Source organism: Notolepis coatsorum, assembly GCF_963971535.1.
Source record: "Notolepis coatsorum genome assembly, chromosome: 7".
NCBI lineage: Eukaryota > Metazoa > Chordata > Actinopteri > Aulopiformes > Paralepididae > Notolepis > Notolepis coatsorum.
Window position 1 is genome coordinate 132069928 of NC_140171.1, and position 20747 is coordinate 132090674.

The window sequence follows — 20747 nt, forward strand, 5'->3', positions numbered from 1 at the left end:
AAACAAACAAAAAAACGCAAAAGTCAAACTCAAATATTTTTTTGGTCATTTACATATTTGAAAAGGAGTGGGAAGAAGCATACACATGTAATCCCACCCCTTTTTACTCATCATCAGATCATACTTTAGTAACTTTACTAATTCATACTTTACTAACTGCTCATTTTATTGTCAGACTTATATTGAAAAAATTTACTTAGTCAACAAAACATTTTTGATTAATACCTTATTAATATTTGCTAAAACTTTAGGTTACCCTGTATAGTTTAACTAGCCATTTTATATACATATATACAACTACATACCTACATATGCATATATATATATATATATATATATATATATATATATATATATATATATATATATATATATATATATATATATATATATATATATATATATAGCAGTTATCAAACCCCTTCATCTCTGTACCTCTGGAAAACCATTTGACTGTATTTTATTTTAAACTGTTTCATATTTTGACATTGCTTTAACTCCACAATCAGACGTCTCTCACTTCCGAAACGCTGCGACAGCTCCGTCTCTCAACTGTTGTCTTCTTCAGTTGCTTCCAAGGCATATAATGGACCCGTCATCAGAATCGTCCTCCACCATCATCATCCCTCTTCTTTAGTATAGACTGCAGTTTATCAAACATCTCCCCGCACACGGGGAATGTCAAATGTGCCTTTTTCAATATCTCCAGGCCAGATGGCTATGAGATAATGTTTGACCTCCTCCTCCTTTTTTCTGCTGATATCCCCTTGGAATGGGTTTTAAAGTGCTTCTTAACCCTTTCACTGCCACACGACAGCCGGTTAACCCTTTCACTGTGACAATACAGAAGGTTAGCCCTTTACTATCACACAACCGACGGTGATGCTCCATCATTAGCATCATCATTGCCGTCGGTTGTGTGATAGTAAAGGGTTAACTTTCTGTTGTGTGGCAGTGAAAGGGTTAATGAGGTATTCTGTGACTTTTGGTATTCTGTCGTCACAGTGATGAGATTGTCCAGAGTGACGAAACATTTCAATTCAATTCAATAAAAAAAAACGTTATTAGTCCCGCAAGGGGCAATTTAAGGCATGGATACGGCAAACAGCTGTACTTATACACATCTGTCTGTCTGTCTGTCTGTCTGTCTGTCTGTCTGTCTGTCTGTCTGTCTGTCTGTCTGTCTGTCTGTCTGTCTGTCTGTCTGTCTGTCTGTCTGTCTGTCTGTCTGTCTGTCTGTCTGTCTGTCTGAAATAAGATGAAATGTGATGTGACTAGAATGGCTCAGTATACCAAAGTAGGCCTACTGTACACCAAACATGTTCTCTTCAAACGGTGTGATGCTTCTATATTATTATGGCTCAAATAGTTGGAGGTCATGACTGTGTTTTACTTTTTACACATTGCACACATGGTAGTATTGATTCTGAATTCCAACTCAATTCCTGACACACACACAAAGACACACACACACACACGCACACACGCACGCACGCACGCACGCACGCACGCACGCACGCACGCACGCACACACACGCACACACACACACACACACACACACACACACACACCCACACACACACACACACACACACACACACACACACACACACACACACACACACACACACACCCTGCCAGCTGCGCCCCTTCAATACAAACAGTTGTTTCAAGTTTCTCAAGTTTCTTTATTAGTTGTCATACAGAAGTACAGAATACTTTTATACAAAATACTTCTTTCTGTTACGCTCCAGAGACTGTGCTAGACAAAGGATAAGTATAAAATAAAATAAGTATAGCAAGTATAAAATAGAAGTCACGTACGTAGACACAAGTGTTCAGTATGAACATATGTACAATGTTCAATGCAGAGTAGAAGTAACTGAGTTACCATACAATATACTATACAATATACTAATTCCAATATACTATATAGTGCAAAGCAGAAATGGGATGAGGTACAATTTAGGTACAATTTACAGTAAGGTGTACTGAGGTATGGGTTGTAGTGCAAATTCTTTGCCAATAAATATACGTGTGTTTAGGTGTTCTAAAGTGTGTAGAGTGGGTGCTGCAGTGAGTTGTTTGTTTAAAGTGAGTGTGTGCGTGTGGATGTGTGTGCTGTGAGTGCTTTTGATGGTTGTTGCATAGTGTTATTGTTCGTTGAGCAACCTGATGGCCTGGGGATAGAAGCTTCTTCTGAGTCTTTCTGTGCTTGCCATGAGACTCCGGTATCGCTTGCCTGACCGCAGCAGTTCAAAGAGGCAGTTGTTTGGGTGGCTGGAGTCTTTGATAATTCTCTTGGCCTTACCCATGCACCGCTTGTTGTAAATGTTCTGGAGAGTGGGAAGCCCCCCTCCAATTGTGCGTTCGGCTGAACGGGCCACTCTCTGTAGTCTGCTGCGGTCTTGTGCGGTGCTATTCCCAAACCAGGAGGTGATATTGCCAGTCAGGATGCTCTCTATTGTGCATGAGTAGAAGTTCTTAAGGATCTTCTGACTGACTTGGAACTTCTTTAGGCGCCTGAGGAAGTAGAGGCGTTGCCGTGCCTTCTTCACAACACTGTCAATGTGTGTGGTCCATGTCAAGTCCTCGGATATGTGGACTCCTAGGTACTTGAAACTGTTCACTCTCTCAACTGGTGCCCCGTCGATGCTGAGGGGGCTGTAGTCCCTGACCCCCGACCTCCTGAAGTCCACAATCATCTCTTTTGTTTTGCTGACATTCTGGGAGAAGCAGTTCTCCTGACACCACTGCGACAGATTCTCTACCTCTTCCAGGTAGGCCCTTTTGTCGTTGGCAGAGATCAGGCCCACCACTACTGTGTCATCAGCAAATTTGATGATTGTGTTGTTGTTCCGCTGTGCCACACAGTCATGTGTGTACAGGGAGTAGAGGAGGGGACTCAGAACACAGCCCTGGGGGGCCCCTATGTTGAGCGTGATGGATGAGGAGGTGCAGTTGCCTGCTCTTACCACCTGGGGTCTACCCGTCAGGAAGTCCAAGACCCACTGGCAGAGGTCATAGTTCAAGCCCAGGTCCCTGAGCTTGGCTATGAGTTTGGAGGGGACTATGGTATTGAATGCTGAGCTGTAGTCGATGAACAGCATTCTCACATAGTTCCCCTGCCTCTTGTCCAGGTGGCGTGTATCACTTCCGCAACGGATTTAGTCGGATTTCGGTTTCCGGGTTCAATGACAGAGCTGCTGTTTAATAATATTGTCGCGTTGTGGAAAGCAGGATGAGAGAGCGTAGATTTCAGTGTGTATCATTTAATCATTTATCATTTAACATTTGAAAGGCATACATTGTTGTCATACAGAAGTACAGAATACTTTTATCCAAAATGCTTCTTACTGTTACTGTTAGAGACTGTGCTAGACAAGATAAGTATGAAATAAAATAGTATAGCATAAAATCTACGCTCTCTCATCCTGCTTTCCACAACGCGACAATATTATTAAACAGCTGCTCTGTCATTGAAGTGGGAAAAGTGAGCATTAAACAGCAGCTCTGTCATTGAAGTGGGAAAAGTGATTAAACAGCAGCGCGTCTGCACTCAGAAGATGGCGCGACAATATTGCTCTGGTGTTGAAGTGGGAAAGTGGCAGTGAAGTCTGCCGCTGCCGCGGTGGCGTGTCACGTGGCCGTCGCGGCCAATCAGGCGAACCCGGAAACCGAAATCCGACTAAATCCGTTGCGGAAGTGATACACGCGTCCAGGTGTGATGCTGCTGTGTGCAGCACATGGGCTATGGCGTCCTCCGTGGACCTGTTGGGGCGGTATGCAAATTGCAGGGGGTCCAGGTTGATGGGGAGGGAGGAACAGATGTAGCCCTTCACTAGCTTCTCAAAGCACTTGTGTGTGTGTGTGTGTGTGTGCATGCATGTGTTTGTGTTCAAGATAGTGTGTGTTTGACTGACCGTGTGTGTGTGTGTGTGTGTGTGTGTGTGTGTGTGTGTGTGTGTGTGTGTGTGTGTGTGTGTGTGTGTGTGTGTGTGTGTGTGTGTGTGTGTGTGTGTGTGTGTGTGTGTGTGTGTGTGTGTGTGTGTGTGTCAGTGAACATACATGCTTGACGAGATAATGACTGTGAGAGGGAGGGAAGATGGAGAGACAGAGACGGTGAGAGAGAGCAAGAGAGAGAGAGAAAGATGGGGAGGGGGTTATACCACGACACCCACTGTGCTCTCTCTCTCCTCCTACATCTCTATCTTTCTATATTCCTCTACCCATCCCTCTCCCTCCCTCCCTCACTCTCTCCACCCCTCTCTCACTCTCCCTTTCTCATTCCAGAGGTCCTCTCTCTCTCTCTCTCTCTCCACAGCCACAGACCACTTCCTTCACCAGGAGAAGACAGACAGGATGAGATAGTAGTTGAAGTGACGGGGGAAAAACAAATAAAAAACTATATAAAAAAGGAGAGACAAGTGAAAGTGGAGGAGCGACTACGGAGGAGGCGAAACTGAGGGGGCGCAACATTGGAAAACAAGTTTGGGGTGCAGAGAGAAGATACTGACCAGGGAACCAGAGAGAGAAAGAGAGAGGTTGTGTGCGTGTGTGTGTGTGTGTGTGTGTGTGTGTGTGTGTGTGTGTGTGTGTGTGTGTGTGTGTGTGTGTGTGTGTGTGTGTGTGTGTGTGTGTGTGTGTGTGTGTGTGTGTGTGTGTGTGTGTGTGAAAGAGAGAGAGAGGGGGGTAGTAGTACTAGTAGGGTGGGGTGGGGGGCTAGGGGAATATTTTCTTTTGCCGCGTGCACTGGCTGCAACGCGGTCTTCTTCTCTCCTCACTTGTCCCCCTCTCCAACTCCCGCCGTGGGGTCTCAGCTCTCCGTCTCCCTCCCCCCCTCCCTCGCTCCCTACCTCCCGCGCGCCCTGCTGGGAGCCTCCGAGCAGCTGCTGCGCCGCGCGAGGAGGATGTCGCGCCGGGAGTCGCGGTCGCCACCTCTGGGAGTGCGTGGAGGGGAGGAGATGGAGTCCGACGACGAGCGGCTGGAGCGAGCGGAGCCACTGTCGGACGTGGAGAGGGAGGTCATCCAGCACACCTGGGGGCACGTGTACGAGAACTGCGAGGACGTGGGCGTGTCTATACTTATAAGGTGAGCTTGTGCTGCTGGGGCTGCACCCAGGGGCGTAGCTGGGGGGGGGGGGGGGGTAGTTTAGGATGATTCCAAGGGCCCAGCACTGGGGGGGGCCCAAATTTTTTTTTTTTTTTCCTTTTTTTGACTAGACATCACTCAGGTGTATTATTTATGCTCTCATTGATACTATGTTTGTTTCTGAAGTGTGTGTGTGTGTGTGTGTGTGTGTGTGTGTGTGTGTGTGTGTGTGTGTGTGTGTGTGTGTGTGTGTGTGTGTGTGTGTGTGTGTGTGTGTGTGTGTGTGTGTGTGTGTGTGTGTGTGTGTGTGTGTGTGTGTGTGTGTGTGTGTGTGTGTGTGTGTGTGTGTGTGTGAGATATATAGAGAGAGAGGGGGGGCTTTGGTAGACTATTGCATTGGTCCATTCATTGAAGATGAACGCAATGCGACATCATTTACTAGGCTCACCCACCAACAGTGCAGGTGCTGAACTGCTGATCCGAATGTATAGGTAAAAACCATATTATGCGTTTTCATCAATAAAAAAATGGCCAAAAAAAATTCCGCTCGCATTCACTGGGGGCCTACAAATACATTCTTTCATGGGGCCCAGAATCTGGAGCTACACCCCTGGCTGCACCTGTCGCAGGTATATCTTTGATGTGTGTGTGTGTGTGTCCTACCTTGTAAGAAAAAAAGCTGCAATAAAACGGTAAATGTCTGGCATCAATGGTTCCCAAATACTTACTGTCAAATTACAGTAAAATCAAATACATTTACAGATTACAACCTTTATTTAATGGTTAATATTTTGATTTACTGTATTTTTATGGCATTTACACTTAAAGTAGAAAAACAAAAGTAATCTGTAAAATAATACAGTGAATTTCCAGTGAAAAAACATAAATTTTTTACAGTGTACCTTGTAACCATGGTATGTTTATGATGTACAGTGTAGGCTATGTGCGTGTGGCAGAGGTATACCCATGATTCTATTTGACATCATTTATATTCTGATATCCTGTTTCTGTTGTAAATCGGAATCAATTGGGATGCGAGACGAATTTCAGGAAAATGTGTCAATCAATGTACAATCTCACCTCAATCACTGTGTCGATGATACATGCATATTATACTTAAAGGGTGAGGCCAGTGTCATTTCCTTTTTCTTTTTGTCAACATAGCAACACTTGTATGTATTTATGTATTTCTACTACACTCAACATTCCTCGTACTGTCTCCTTAATACAGCTTGCAAACAGTATTTCCAGTTTAAAATATGTAATGTATTACCATGAAAAATAGAGGCATTACAAAATATACAAGTTTCAAAAAGCAACAAGCTCTATCAAGCTTGAATACATCCTCATGAGAAAAAGTACAATGGGATGTAACGACCACTCAAATAAGGTTAGTTAGTTTTAAGGTTCCCTTAAAGGGGCACTTCACCAAAAGAAATTATTTTGCACATAATCTCACACACATCCAATTTTTTTTTGCACACATTCATTTATTTTGACAGACGAGAGTAAATGAGTTTGAATATGGCCACCAGTGATGTCATCGAGGACATTGAATCCTTGTGTTTTACTTTATTAGATTCGTTTTAAGGTTTTTATAAAGTTTGGTCTGGTACTCTGGTATAAAGATAGTCTGACTTTAAATTGTATGTTATACGTATTACACATGTTTGGTCTGGTATAAAGATAGTCTTGACTTTAAACTGTATGTTATACATATTATATGTGTTTGGTCTGGTATAAAGATAGTGTAAGATTGTGGTCTGGAACACAGCCCAATTGCTGAATACACAGGAGAGGAGATAGGAACGTTTTCAAGGGTTTTAATGAAATGAGCAACACAGGAATTGGGGAGAATAGAACAGGGTTATGTTCTGTCTTGTGGCTGCCATGCAGCGAGCGAGCAAGTGGTCCTTGTTCTTGTCTTGGGAGCTGCTGGGCTGCAGCGGGTGAGCAAGTGTTCCTCTTCGGGGACAGGAAACATCCAGGCAGGGACGGCGGTCCTTGGGGCACAGGAGAGAACAGGTTAGAGTAGGCAATACAAAGGATGGATTCCAGCAGAGCTTTAGGTAGAGACGTCGTACCTGGGTAGTGGAGAACGTGAGGGGAAAAGGAGGGGGAGTGAAGTATGCCCGTGCTGTGATTATGACAGGACCCCCCCCTCTACGAGCGCCTCCCGGCAGCCCAGGCTTGTCAGGGTGAGCCCGATGAAAGTCCCGGATGAGACCCGGGTCCAGGATAATTGGCCGGGAGATCCAGCTCCGCTCCTCCGGGCCGTAGCCCTCCCAGTCGACCAGGTACTGGAAGCCGCGGCCACGGCGCCGCACGTCTAGCAACTCCTGGACCACGTAGGCCGGGTGGTCGTCTATCACAAGCGGAGGAGGGGGCTCTGGAGCAGGGGGAGACAGGGGACTGGAGACCACCGGTTTGAGCTGGGAGACATGGAAGGAAGGGTGAATGCGCATATGGGGGGGGGAGCTGGAGCTTGACAACAGAGGGATTTATGAGGGACAGGATCTTGTAGGGCCCCACGAAACGGGGGGTTAGTTTCCGTGAGACGGATTTGAGTGGCAGGTCCCGAGATGAGAGCCATACCATCTGACCTGGTACATAGGCGGGAGCCGGGGTCTGGTGGCGGTCGGCAAAGCGCCGGTTCTGGTCCGTAGTGCGGAGCAGCGCAGCCCTCGTCTCCTCCCAGATTCTCCTGCAGCGGCGGAGATGGTCCTGCACCGACGGCACGGCGATCTCCTCCTCCTGGGCAGGGAACAGCGGGGGTTGGTAGCCCAAAGATGACTCGAAGGGGGACTGACCTTTGGCCGCCGAAGACAGGGAATTGTGGGCATATTCGACCCACGGCAGGAAGATGCTCCAGCCGGAGGGGTCCCGGGCTGTCACGCAGCGGAGTGCGGATCCCAGATCCTGGTTGGCCCGCTCCGACTGGCCGTTGGTCTGTGGGTGGAACCCGGAGGAGAGACTGACCGTGGCCCCCAGAGCCCGACAGAAAGCCCTCCAGACCTGGGATATGAATTGAGGGCCCCTGTCGGAGACTATGTCTGCCGGGATCCCATGGAGTCGGAAGACGTGGAGCACCATCAGGTCAGCGGTCTCTGCAGCAGAGGGGAGTTTGGGAAGAGCAACAAAGTGCACAGCCTTTGAGAAACGGTCAACAATGGTGAGGATGGCTGTGTTACCATGTGAGAGGGGAAGGCCGGTGACGAAGTCCAGGGCGACGTGCGACCAGGGCCGACCGGGGACAGGGAGCGGACGAAGGAGCCCGGCGGGCGGTCGATGGGAGGCCTTTGCACGAACACAGATGGTGCACGCCAGGACGAAAGCGCGGGTGTCCTCTCTCATGGTGACCCACCAGAAGTGCCTCTTCAGCAGGGATAGAGTCTGGTCGATCCCAGGGTGGCACGCGAACCGGGAAGCGTGAACCCACTTGAGTACCTGGGAGCGGACAAGGTCAGGGACAAAAAGCCGGTTAGGTGGACCGTTACCTGGGTCCAGCTGGGCACGCTGTGCCTCCCTGACGATGGACTGGATCTCCCAGGTGGCGGTGGCCACCAGACAGGATGTGGAGAGGATGGTGTCGGGGTGTGTGGGACCCTCCTCGGGGACGAACTGCCGGGAGAGGGCGTCTGGCTTGGTGTTCTTGGAACCAGGCCTGTAGGTCAGGGTAAAATTAAACCTGGCAAAGAACAGCGCCCAGCGAGCCTGGCGAGAGTTCAGGCGCTTGGCCGTTGAGACGTAGGCGAGGTTCTTGTGGTCCGTCCAAACCAGGAAGGGGACCTCCGATCCCTCCAGCCAGTGCCTCCATTCCTCCAGGGCTAGCTTGACCGCCAGGAGCTCCAGGTTCCCGATGTCGTAGTTGACCTCGGCTGGGGTTAGGCGGCGTGAGAAGAAGGCACAGGGGTGCAGCTTCTGGTCGGTGACGGAGCGTTGGGAAAGAACCGCCCCTACTCCTGTGCAGGAGGCGTCCACCTCCACCATGAACTGGCGGGACGTGTCCGGCTGGATGAGGATGGGTGCGGTGGTGAAGCGCCGGCGCAGCTCGGCGAAGGCGGAGTCCACTGCGTCGGACCAGACGAAGGGCACGGAAGGCGAGGTGAGTTGGGTGAGGGGCGCCGCGACCAGGCTGTAGTCCCTGATGAAGCGCAGATAAAAGTTGGCAAACCTCAGGAAGCGTTGGAGCTGTTTGACGTTGGTGGGACGGGGCCAGTCGGACACCGCTCTGATCTTCTCGGGGTCCGCCCGGATCTTGCCGCCCTCAATGATGTAGCCGAGGAAGCCGATGGAGGAGACGTGGAACTCAAACTTCTCCGCCTTGACGAACAGCTTGTTCTCCAGAAGACGCTGGAGGACCCAGCGGACGTGCTGGACATGCTCCTCCATGGAGCGGGAGAAGATCAGAATGTCGTCTAAGTAGACGAAAACTGAGCGGTGGAGTACGTCACGGAGAACGTCATTGACGAGGGCCTGGAAGACAGCAGGGGCGTTGGTCAGTCCAAAGGGCATTACCTTGTACTCGAAGTGGCCGAGTGGTGTCTTGAAGGCCGTCTTCCACTCGTCTCCCTCCCGCATGCGTACAAGGTGATAGGCGTTCCTGAGGTCCAGTTTTGTGAAGATGGTGGCACCTTGCAGGGGCTCAAAAGCAGAGTCGATTAAAGGCAGGGGGTACTTGTTTTTAACCGTGATGTTGTTGAGGCCCCAGTAGAAGATACAGGGGCGAAGGGAACGATCATTCTTGGAAACGAAGAAGAATCCTGCGCCGACAGGAGAGGAGGAGGGGGTGATTATGCCAGAGGCCAAGGATTCGTGGACGTACTTCTCCATTGATTCTCTCACTGGGCGTGAGAGGTTGAACAGGTGACTAGCGGGGAGTGGTGCTCCGGGGAGTAAATCAATGGCACAGTCATATTGGCGATGAGGAGGCAGGGAGAGAGCCTGTTGTTTGCTAAAAACCGCGTTTAAATCATGGTAGGCAGGCGGAATTGCAGACAGATCAATGTTCTCATTGGGGGTGTGTGAACCGGCGCCCTCTAGTGGCGGCCGAGCCGATTGCAGACATGCGACGTGACAGTGGGCGCTCCAGCTGGTCACCAGGCCGGTAGGCCAATTGATAACGGGGTTGTGTAACTTGAGCCAAGGCATGCCCAGGACAATGGGATTGTGGGGAGAGTTGGTAACGTGAAACCGAATATTCTCGCTGTGATTCCGGGATAGCAGAAGGCGGAGGGGTACGGTGTGGCGAGTAATCCGCGCAAGAAGTTTCCCGTTTAACCCCCGGGCGTCACGGGGTATCGGCAAGGCGTCAGTAGCGATGTTGTAACGGGAGACTACTCCGGCGTCGATGAGGTTCTCGTCGGCCCCTGAATCAACCAGGGCGGATAACGGGAGTGACACAGCGAGTCAGACACAGCGTGGCGTGGAATAGCATGTTTGGGCCGGAGCTGGGAGCGATATCAAGACTCGAACAGACGCCCAGTGCTACTGTCGAACCCCGTTGTTTAGGCGAAGCGGGCATGAGGCAACGGAGTGACCTGTTTGGCCGCAGTACAGGCATGCTCCTGTGGCGAGCCTGTGTCGGCATTCGCTGGGGGGAGACGTGAGCAGTCGAGATCCATGGGCTCGGAGGAACTATTTTCTTCAGCGTGGGCGGCGCGACGAGGCGGACCGGGTATAGGCGAACGAGTGGTGCTAGCTTTCTCTCTACGACGTTCCCGAAGACACATGTCCAGTTCCCTGGCCAAATGGATTAGGGAGGTGGGTCTTTCTTTGGACGCAAGCTCATCCTTTATAGCGTCGCTCAAGCCTTGGCGGAATGCGCCTCGTAACGATGTGTCCCCCCAGTCGGAGCCGGCGGCGAGGATGTGGAACTCGATAGCGTATTCGCTTACACTGCGACCTCCCTGGCGGATCGAAAACAAGCCGGAGGCCCCCTCTGAGCCATCTGGAGGGTGGTCAAATACTTTACGCATGTCGTCGACGTACTCTGAGTACGAATTGCAGAGGAAGGAATTATTAAAGTGAAGAGCGGTGGCCCATTTCAACGCCGCGCCTGTGAGCAGAGCAGACCTATCGCTGTGAAACGTGTAAGGTTGCTGTTCGAACACCAATGAGCACTGAAATAAAAACGCACGGCATTTGGAGACGCTTCCGTCATAACGCTCTGGTGCGGGGACAGGGGGTTCTCTATGCGGGGGACTCGGTGCAGCGGGGGAAGCGGCTGGTAGGGCCTGCTGTGCCAAGTGTGCCTCGATACGGTGATATTGTGTTTCTCGCTCAATGGAGTCGAGGGCGAGAGCGACCAGCTGCGCCGTGACGGCGTCTAGGGAGTGAGCGAGTTGGTCGACCCGGGCGGTCTGACCGTTGATGATACTCACAGACTGCTTCTGAAACTTCTTCCATTCCTCGGTCTCGTGTACAGCTGGTGCTGTCATGGTGGTCATGGTATTCTGTGAGATTGTGGTCTGGAACACAGCCCAATTGCTGAATACACAGGAGAGGAGATATGAGCGTTTTCAAGGGTTTTAATGAAATGAGCAACACAGGAATTGGGGGGAATAGAACAGGGTTATGTTCTGTCTTGTGGCTGCCGTGGCGGCAGCGAGCGAGCAAGTGGTCCTTGTTCTTGTCTTGGGAGCTGCTGGGCTGCAGCGGGTGAGCAAGTGTTCCTCTTCGGGGACAGGAAACGTCCAGGCAGGGACGGCGGTCCTTGGGGCACAGGAGAGAACAGGTTAGAGTAGGCAATACAAAGGATGGATTCCAGCAGAGCTTTAGGTAGAGACGTCGTACCTGGGTAGTGGTAATTAATACCATGGCGGCTTCTGGTCAGCGTCGAGGAGTAGAAGTAGGCACCTCATCAGGGGAGGATAGGGTGCAGCTGTGAAGAGTGAGGTGCCTGACCGCGTGTGAATTAGGGGGATGGGGTGCAGCTGGGCTAGGTGGTGTGAAGTTAAGTGATGCTGGACGTATAAGGGTAAATGGAGGGGTGGATGGAGAAGGAGAGGATGAGGAGGAGTGTGTAGTGGATGGAGAGGGGGATGAAGAGGAGCGTGTGGAGAACGTGAGGGGAAAAGGAGGGGGAGTGAAGTATGCAGTTGCTATCGCTATTAGCTCTATCTTTAATTTTTCAAAATGTACAGTTGCTATTGCATGCACTCATCTGTGTTTCACCACACACATGAGTGCATGCTTACCAACTGTCCGTCTGCAACACTACTATCACCAACATCTAAGAAGGGAGATCCCCCCTTGAACGGCCCTTCTAAGGTTTCTCTCCTCCACACTGCCTGTGGAGCTTTTTTCCCTATTGTTAGGTTTTAGTGAGTTTTTCCTTACCTTCGCGTGGGGTATGTCTGGGAGTGCTTGCATTCTTTAATTTATTTGCATTCATCTAAAAAAATTTTGGACCCTATGGTGTTCTTGTTCTGTTCTTGACTTATTGTTATGTTGTCTTCTTGACCTGTTTAAAGAAGACCTGTACGGCCCATGGGGACATTAACGTGTGTTGTCGGGCCCTATAAATAAATTTGATTTGATTTTGATTTGATTTATGCCCGTGCTGTGATTATGACAGATAGTCTGACTTTAAACTGTATGTTATACGTACTACACATGTTTGGTCTGGTATAAAGATAGTCTGACTCAAGTTCAGACCTATGTTACTCTATTTCATTAGCAATAAAAGTGAATTATCTTTATTGTATCAGAATCTTCAGAATGTCATCTTTCAAAAGAGACCAGGCTCATGCATGTGCTATAAGTATGAAGTATAGTATTTTGGTTTGCAAAAAAGGTATGCAGTCCTCAAGTTCAAGTAAAAAAAATTGCCACTTTTGGGGGCGCCTGTTAAGAGGTTAAACTGTTTGTGGTAGAAAGATAGTCTGACTTTAAACAGTATGTTATACGTATTTTACATGTTTGTATTACACATGTTTGGTCTGGTATTAAGATAGTCTGACTTTAAACTGTATGTTATATGTATTATAACTGTTTGGTCTGGTATAAAGATAGTCTGACTTTAAACTGTATGTTATACTTATTATACATGTTTGTATTATACCTGTTTGGTCTGGTATAAAGATAGTCTGACTTTAAACTGTATGTGGTATAAAGATAGTCTGACTTTAAACTGTATGTGGTATAAAGATAGTCTGACTTTAAACAGTATATGTTATACGTATTTTACATGTTTGTATTATACATGTGTGGTCTGGTATAAAGATAGTCAAGATACAAGATACAAGATACTTTAATGCCACACAACAATGGTTGGTGGTAATTGTTTTCGGTACAGATTGTTAAGCACTGGTTACATCAACATGAAACAGACATCAAACATCAAAAACGCCCCCCTCCCACCTCCCAATCCCACAATAAATACATAAATACATATAGGATAGTCACAGTAACAGTGTCAGTCAGTGACAGATGCTTGCCCGTCTGTGCAAAGGGGGGCGGGTCAGGGTGTTCAGTGTTCGGACTGCTGTGTTCTGACCTTAAACTGTATGTTATACGTATTATATGTGTTTGGTCTGGTATAAAGATAGTCTGACTTTAAACTGTATGTGGTATAAAGATAGTCTGACTTTAAACCGTATGTTATACGTATTTTACATGTTTGGTCTGGTATAAAGATAGTCTGACTTTAAACTGTTTGTTATACATAGTATACATAAGCTATATTTCTAATTAGTGGACAATACATTATTGTAATGATTTGTGTTTATCACCCCTGAATATAAGTATATAAGTATGCACGTTTTGTGAGCTGAAGATTGTATCAGGACATTGTGTTATCAATGATCCTTATCATAGCATTACTGAGTCTTTATCAATGATCCTTGTCATAACATTACTGAGTCTTTATAAATCATAACACTACTCATTATAAATTATCCTTATCATGTAGCATTACTTAGTGTTTATCAATTATCCTTGTCATAGTATTATTTTATTTTCAGAGAGGGATTGTGGTCTGTGGGGATGCCACATAAACACATGCATGCAGTGCATACACACACACACACACATGCACGCACGCACGCACGCACACACACACACACACACACACACACACACACACACACACACACACACACACACACACACACACACACACACACACACACACACACACACACACACACACACACACACACACACACACACACACACACACACACACACACACACACACACACACACACACACACACACACACACACACTCACACACACACTCACACAATATGAGGATGTGCATCTGTGAATTAGTTGTTGGATTCATGCTGCAAGGTCACCAACGAATATTGGCACTTCAGTAGGAAGCAACCTGCTTAACACACACACACACACACACACACACACACACACACACACACACACACACACACACACACACACACACATGCACATACACGTACATACACACACATACACATACTGTACACATACACACGTACACAGACACAGACACATACACAGACAGACACATTCACATACACATACACATACATACACACACACAGACACACAGACACACATACACACACACACACACACACACACACACACACACACACACACACACACACACACACACACACACACACACACACACACACACACACACACACACACACACACACACACACACACACACACACACACACACACACACACACTGCATGTTCTCTACCCATTCGCTCCGCTTCTCACCAAAAGCTGAGCTGTGACAAGTGCAGGACAAGAAGGAACACTGCGTTCACTCTGTCCAAGACGCTGTCGAAAAGCATCACATTTGATGATATTCAGTTAGACATGAGTACCTCGTGTTACGGACATCTCTAAACATTACTAGTCTCCTTAATAACACCAATTCCTGTGATTACACAGAGAGACATCTAACCGTCTTATAAAGACAGAGTGTCTTATACCGTCGCTGCCAAAATTGCTACTGTTGAATTGGTGTCAATTTAACCATGTCACGCTGCGCCAATGTGGGTTTTCTCCCTGCTTTTTTCATGTGATAACTCAAGAGGAGAGCGACTGAATCCTTTTTTTTCCCGCTCTGATTCTCTCAACTATCCCCGGCTACTGTAGTAGATTGTCTGTGTTTCCCCTACAGGGCTTGGTAAGATGGCCAGTGTGCCGTAGCTAAGGCGACTGGCATGAGTGAGACCAACTGATTTCGTGTTCAGGGGTGACGAGGTTCCCTGTGGGAATGTGTCAGGGGCAGTGTGTGTGTGTGTGTGTGTGTGTGTGTGTGTGTGTGTGTGTGTGTGTGTGTGTGTGTGTGTGTGTGTGTGTGTGTGTGTGTGTGTGTGTCTTGCACTCTTATCTGTGATTGACAGCAACAAGCCTTGGCACTTAAATGTCTTTTATTCCCTGTCCATCTTTTTCCACTCTGTCACTCATTTCCCTCACTTGCACATCTCTTTATCTCTGTTCTTCTCATTCTCCCTCTCTCCCTCTCTCCCTCTCTCCCTCTCTTCCTCTCTTCCTCTCTTCCTCTCTTCCTCTCTTCCTCTCTCCCCCTCTCCCTCTCCCTCGACGACGAGACGCCGTTCTCCCCGCTCGTCCGAGCTTGAATCCTCTGAAGGATGCCATGGAAATTCCCTTGTGCTTCTGTGCACACAGATATATCAATCCTGCTTTTCTGCAGCATTCATAGAAGGGCAAAGATAATCACTATAATGGTTCTTTATGCTGCCGTTGCTTTGTCTCCAAGTTATCTAACCGAACCTAAGGATAACATGAAGCCACGCATGGTTGAGCTCAAGGCATTACGTTCACCATGTGAACATGGATTTACATTTTCATGTCTGTCAGTCCATCTGCTGCTTGAATGAATTGAGAGGAGAGACGGTGACATTGGCCTCGGCTGATGTCACCAAATGCATACAAATGCAATTGCACCGATCGGGGAGAGCAGCCCAGGCCCCAGGCCCTCAACAGTACAATGCATAGTTCTGAGGAAAAGTCCGGTAGCCATACCTTCCCACTGTATGTTCAAATTAAATACAGTATTCACCCCTGTATTGGCAATGACGGGAGATATGGGATGGGAACCGTGTTGAATAAGATGGAAAGGCAGCATGTTAGCTTTATGGAACAGATTTATAAAAATGCCAGAGTCGAGTTGCTAGGAACATTTTCAACTGGGATGTAACTGTAAAAGGTGCATGGGCATGGCATGTGAGATAGAAGACACTCTCAGTGAAATTGGAGCATCTGACCTTTTCCAGAATGTAAATACTGTTAACATCTCCTTGGTTAAGGAAGCACTAAATGAACATATATGTGATGTATTTTGGCCTCTGGTGGTGTGCACGGTGTAGCTTAGAAACCTTGAGAAGTGATTGTTATGTTAAATTGTTATGTCATACAGCATGCAAAACACAATTTCTAGTTTTAGATACCGTAATGTATTATCATGAATCTATCGCTGTACAGTATAGTGAACACTGCAGAAAAAAGTACAATGTCCATGTGTACACCGCAACGATGAATTATGCTGACCAAAGCAACGGTACAGCTGGTTTTAACCCTTCGATTTGTTTTTGTATTCGTTTTATGACTTCTGGATGTGAGCTATATCTATTGTCTAGAATAGATGGACCGTACTTATAAGTAGGAGAAATGCATTGTAGGTTTGAGTCTTTTCCCGGAGGGAGAGCAACAATGGTGAGGTTGAACGGACTAGATATACTGTAGATGCAGAATAATATTCAAGAGATGGTGAAATCATGTATTGATACTACAGTATGCAGTACTTTATCACAGCTAGAAGGTCCTGGGTTCAAACCCCAGCAGGGGGCCTTTCTGTGTGAAGTTTGCATGTTCTCTCTGTGTTCGCGTGGGTTTCCTCTGGGTACTCCAGTTTCCTCCCACATCATGAAGACATGCATGTTAGGCAGGGACCATATTTACATTGATGTGAAAACTGAAAATGTTGATTAATGTGTACTGTCCCTGGATAATTTTTTTTAATATATTTTAACTTAAACTACAGTATGCTTGCAGTCAAGGAGGGGGAGGTCAGAAGATCGTTGCTTCTGGAGGATCTGGAGGGGAGTGAGAGAAGCTGCAGAAGAAAGGGCTGCAGGTCTGGTGGAGTTCTGTTATCCAGGTCTCAGTGACAGCCAGGAGTTCAAGGTATTTGCTATGTGAAGTCTGACTTACTGGTAGTTCCACAAGCCCACAGATAATGGTAACAGGTATTGCTTGTGCACATGGGAGAGTATTGGAGGTCGGCAGGGTTGTTGTTGTTTTATTGTGGATCCCCATTAGTCTACACCAAAGTGAGACTATACTCTTCCTGGGGTCCAAACATAAAAAATACAAACACACACAAAAAAAAGAAGTTTAAATAAAAATATAAAACCACAAACATTGAAGTACTCACAAGAAAACATCACAACAAACAAAACAGTAAATCAAAGCTCACTCAATATTCATAAGTCAGATATCACAATTCTCCAACCATAAAATACAAATTACAGTCAGTCCATAAGAACAAAACAGGTCAAAATCATGTATATGATATTAACTCATAATATAGCATAACTTTTCTCAAGTCACCGATCACCTTTATATTTCCATACTAATTTCCATAATAATTACCAAAATGTAACTCATTATTCATGAGCGAAATGTTTAACTTTTTTTTTTAAACATAAATTTGTTCCTTACCATAGTTATATTTCAGGTTGCTCCTGAACTGGCGTGAGTGGCCTAACGTTGGCATGATGGAAGGATAGGAAGAAGTCAAGTCACATGGTCAGGGAGATATTGGGACATCTGTCTTCTCTAGAGAGAGACAATAAAATAGATACCAGTTTCCTAACTGTGCGTTCAGTAGAAAGCTATCTGGCTGCATGTTAGCCTAGCTTAGCACAATGAATGGAAGCGGACATGACCGGTTAGGCATTGTCCAACTAGAATAGAATAGAATAGCGATACTTTAATCATCCCGAGGGAAATTTGGCACTACAAATTGCTCACAGTAAACATTTAGTAGACAAAACAAAACAAATCACGAATAAGAATAACAAAGAATTGCTTAAGAATAAGGAATAAAATAAGTCTAAGAATAATATAATAATAATAAACTACGGTCCGGGATTCACATTTCACATTCACATTTAGTTATGTATGTACAATCTAATATAAATATACAGTAAAAAATACAGAGATCTACATTAAGTGTACAGTAAGTGTAATATTAACAATGTTGTTTTAAATGTAAAAGTCCAGGAAGATGGTACTGTCACTCTGTGCTCAGTGATGCAGTGAGGCACAGTGATGCATTGTAACGTCTGATGGCTGTCGGAATGAAGGACTTCCTGTGCCGTTCAGTGCTGCATTTAGGTAGTGTGAGCCTAGCACTGAACATGCTCCTCCTGTCAGCCAAGTCTGTGTATAGTGGGTGGGAGGGGTTTTCCCTGATGGCATGGAGCTTAGCAAGGCTCCTCCTCTCCGCCACCACCACTAGAGAGTCTAGCTCCACCCCTACACGTTACTGGCCTTCCTGACCAGCTTATCCAGCCTGTTTGCGTTCCCCGCTCTCAGTCCGCTGCCCCAGCAGGTCACAGCGTACAAGTCACACTAACACCTCTCCCGAAGGCTAACCGCCATGTCCGCTTCCATTCATTGTGCTAAGCTAGGCTAACATGCAGCCAGATAGCTTTCTACTGAACGCAAAGAGAGGAAACTGGTATCTATCTTCATGTCTCTCTCTGGAGAAGATGGTAAGCTAATTTCCCAAAATGTTGCCGTGTTCCTTTAACTCATTCAGCGCCATAAACTGTCCCCATCTCTGCCGTTTCAGGCCAGCTTAAAATGGTCATTTTCGTGGTGTTTCACGATGTTTGCAGAGCTGTGTGTGTGTTCTGTATTATAGCTGTGGAGACAATGGTGTGGCTCATTTGACAGACAATACTTGTAGTCGTCCAACATGGAAAAAATTGTTTGTTTCTACACACTGTAGTTTGTAGTTTATTACATGCTAAACATCATGCATTTCCAAGATAATCCAGTCTTTTTCCATAGAACGCGAGATAAAACGCGGTATATGCAATAAGCCCAAACCGTTCTGGCTGATCCCCTAAAACCCCAAATACTCCCAAATCAAAGGTATATACCATGTACAAATGTACCTTCACAAAATCATCATGGGGGGGGGGGGGGGGGAGGGGGCGTCGTTTTAACTCAAAACTGTAATCGTGTTTGTCAAGCATGTTTTACGTCCGGTAAAACACAAAACTGTGATCGTTAGAAAAACATGTTTCAGGTTCGGTAAAATAGACATAGAATATACCTTACCTTAGCCAGAAGGTATTCCAAAAAGAATAATTCCAAGTGATTGCATCGCAATTACCAGTCTATACACGTTTCGATGGAAAATACGCTTTGGCAACGGAATATCGAGGCGATCGTTGTGAATCTCTGTTCAAGCAGGAGGAGGAGCCCTTACCAAAAAATAAATAAAGGAAAACGTGTATCAACACCAAGCCATTCCAGTTTAAAGGTAGGCGATACTGCCACCTGGTGATATCCGATCGGCATTGCAATTCCAACGTGGGCAAACGGGCCAGGGACGGCTAGAATGATCCGGATGATGATTTAGAACGGGGATCAGAGGAAAAACATCAAAGGATCTAAAAACGTATTATTACGTGTTTGGCGCTCAAGCGTTGGCGAGGAAATACATAATAATTACGTGTTTGGCGCTGAATGAGTTAAGTATGAGAAGACAAAAAATGAAATGCCTGTATTGTAATTTCTCACCTTGTCCTTCCTTGCAGTCGAACTCCCACAGGAACACTCCCATGTATTTTTTTGATGAGCTAAGAAGATGCTATACCACCACTGACTGTAATAATAATAATAATAGATTCCATTTGTAATGCGCTTTACAGTTGCGGGGCAAATCTCAGTTAAAAGAACTTAGAAACTAGCGAGAATAAAGGAAAGAAAGAATATAAAAATAGGCAAGACTAAAACATAGAATAACATAGAGAAACATAGAATAAATAAAACTGATAAAAGAAATTGGTAAAAGAACATAAAATGTGTGGAGCTAAAAATTTGATAAAAAGTCAACAGAAGGCTCTACTAAAAAGGTGAGTTTTGAGGCCTTTCTTAAAAACATCCACAGTTTGTGGTGCTCTCAGGTAGTCAGGGAGAGCATTCCACAGACTGGGAGCAGAAGAGCAAAAAGCCCGATCTCCCATAGTGCAGAGATTTGTCCTTGGGCGCTGCATGGAGGAGGTTTGCCTGGCCAGAGCGGAGATGTCGAGAGGAGGAGTGAGGGGTGATGAGTTCTTTGAGGTATAGGGGGGCATTTCCGTAGAGGCATTTGTGGGTGAGCAGGGAGACTTTGAACTCAATCCTGAGTGAGACAGGGAGCCAGTGAAGGGACCTGAGGATGGGAGTGATGTGGTGGTATTTCCGCACTCTCATCAGGATCCTAGCAGCGCTGTTTTGGATACATTGTAGCCTTTGGATGTTCTTGCTAGGGATCCCGTCATCCCGATGAGGAGTGCGTTGCAGTAATCCAGCCTGGAGGAAACAAAGGCGTGGACGAGCTTTTCGGCATCTGACAGAGTGAGTGAGGGGCGAAGTTTGGCGATGTTCCTAAGGTGGT

The 20747-nt window shown here is 46.6% G+C and overlaps 1 protein-coding gene across 1 annotated transcript in view; it reads left to right on the forward strand.

The window, feature by feature from the left end:
- Positions 1 to 4911: 4911 nt before the first annotated feature.
- Positions 4912 to 20747, forward strand: part of cygb2 (cytoglobin 2) — a gene marked incomplete at both ends in the record, with an annotated part of 107442 nt that continues 91606 nt past the window's right edge. Inside the window, one exon of the mRNA XM_084318878.1 lies at positions 4912 to 5093. Coding sequence (XP_084175004.1) covers positions 4912 to 5093 — 182 coding nt within the window. The remainder of the gene's footprint in view (positions 5094 to 20747) is intronic.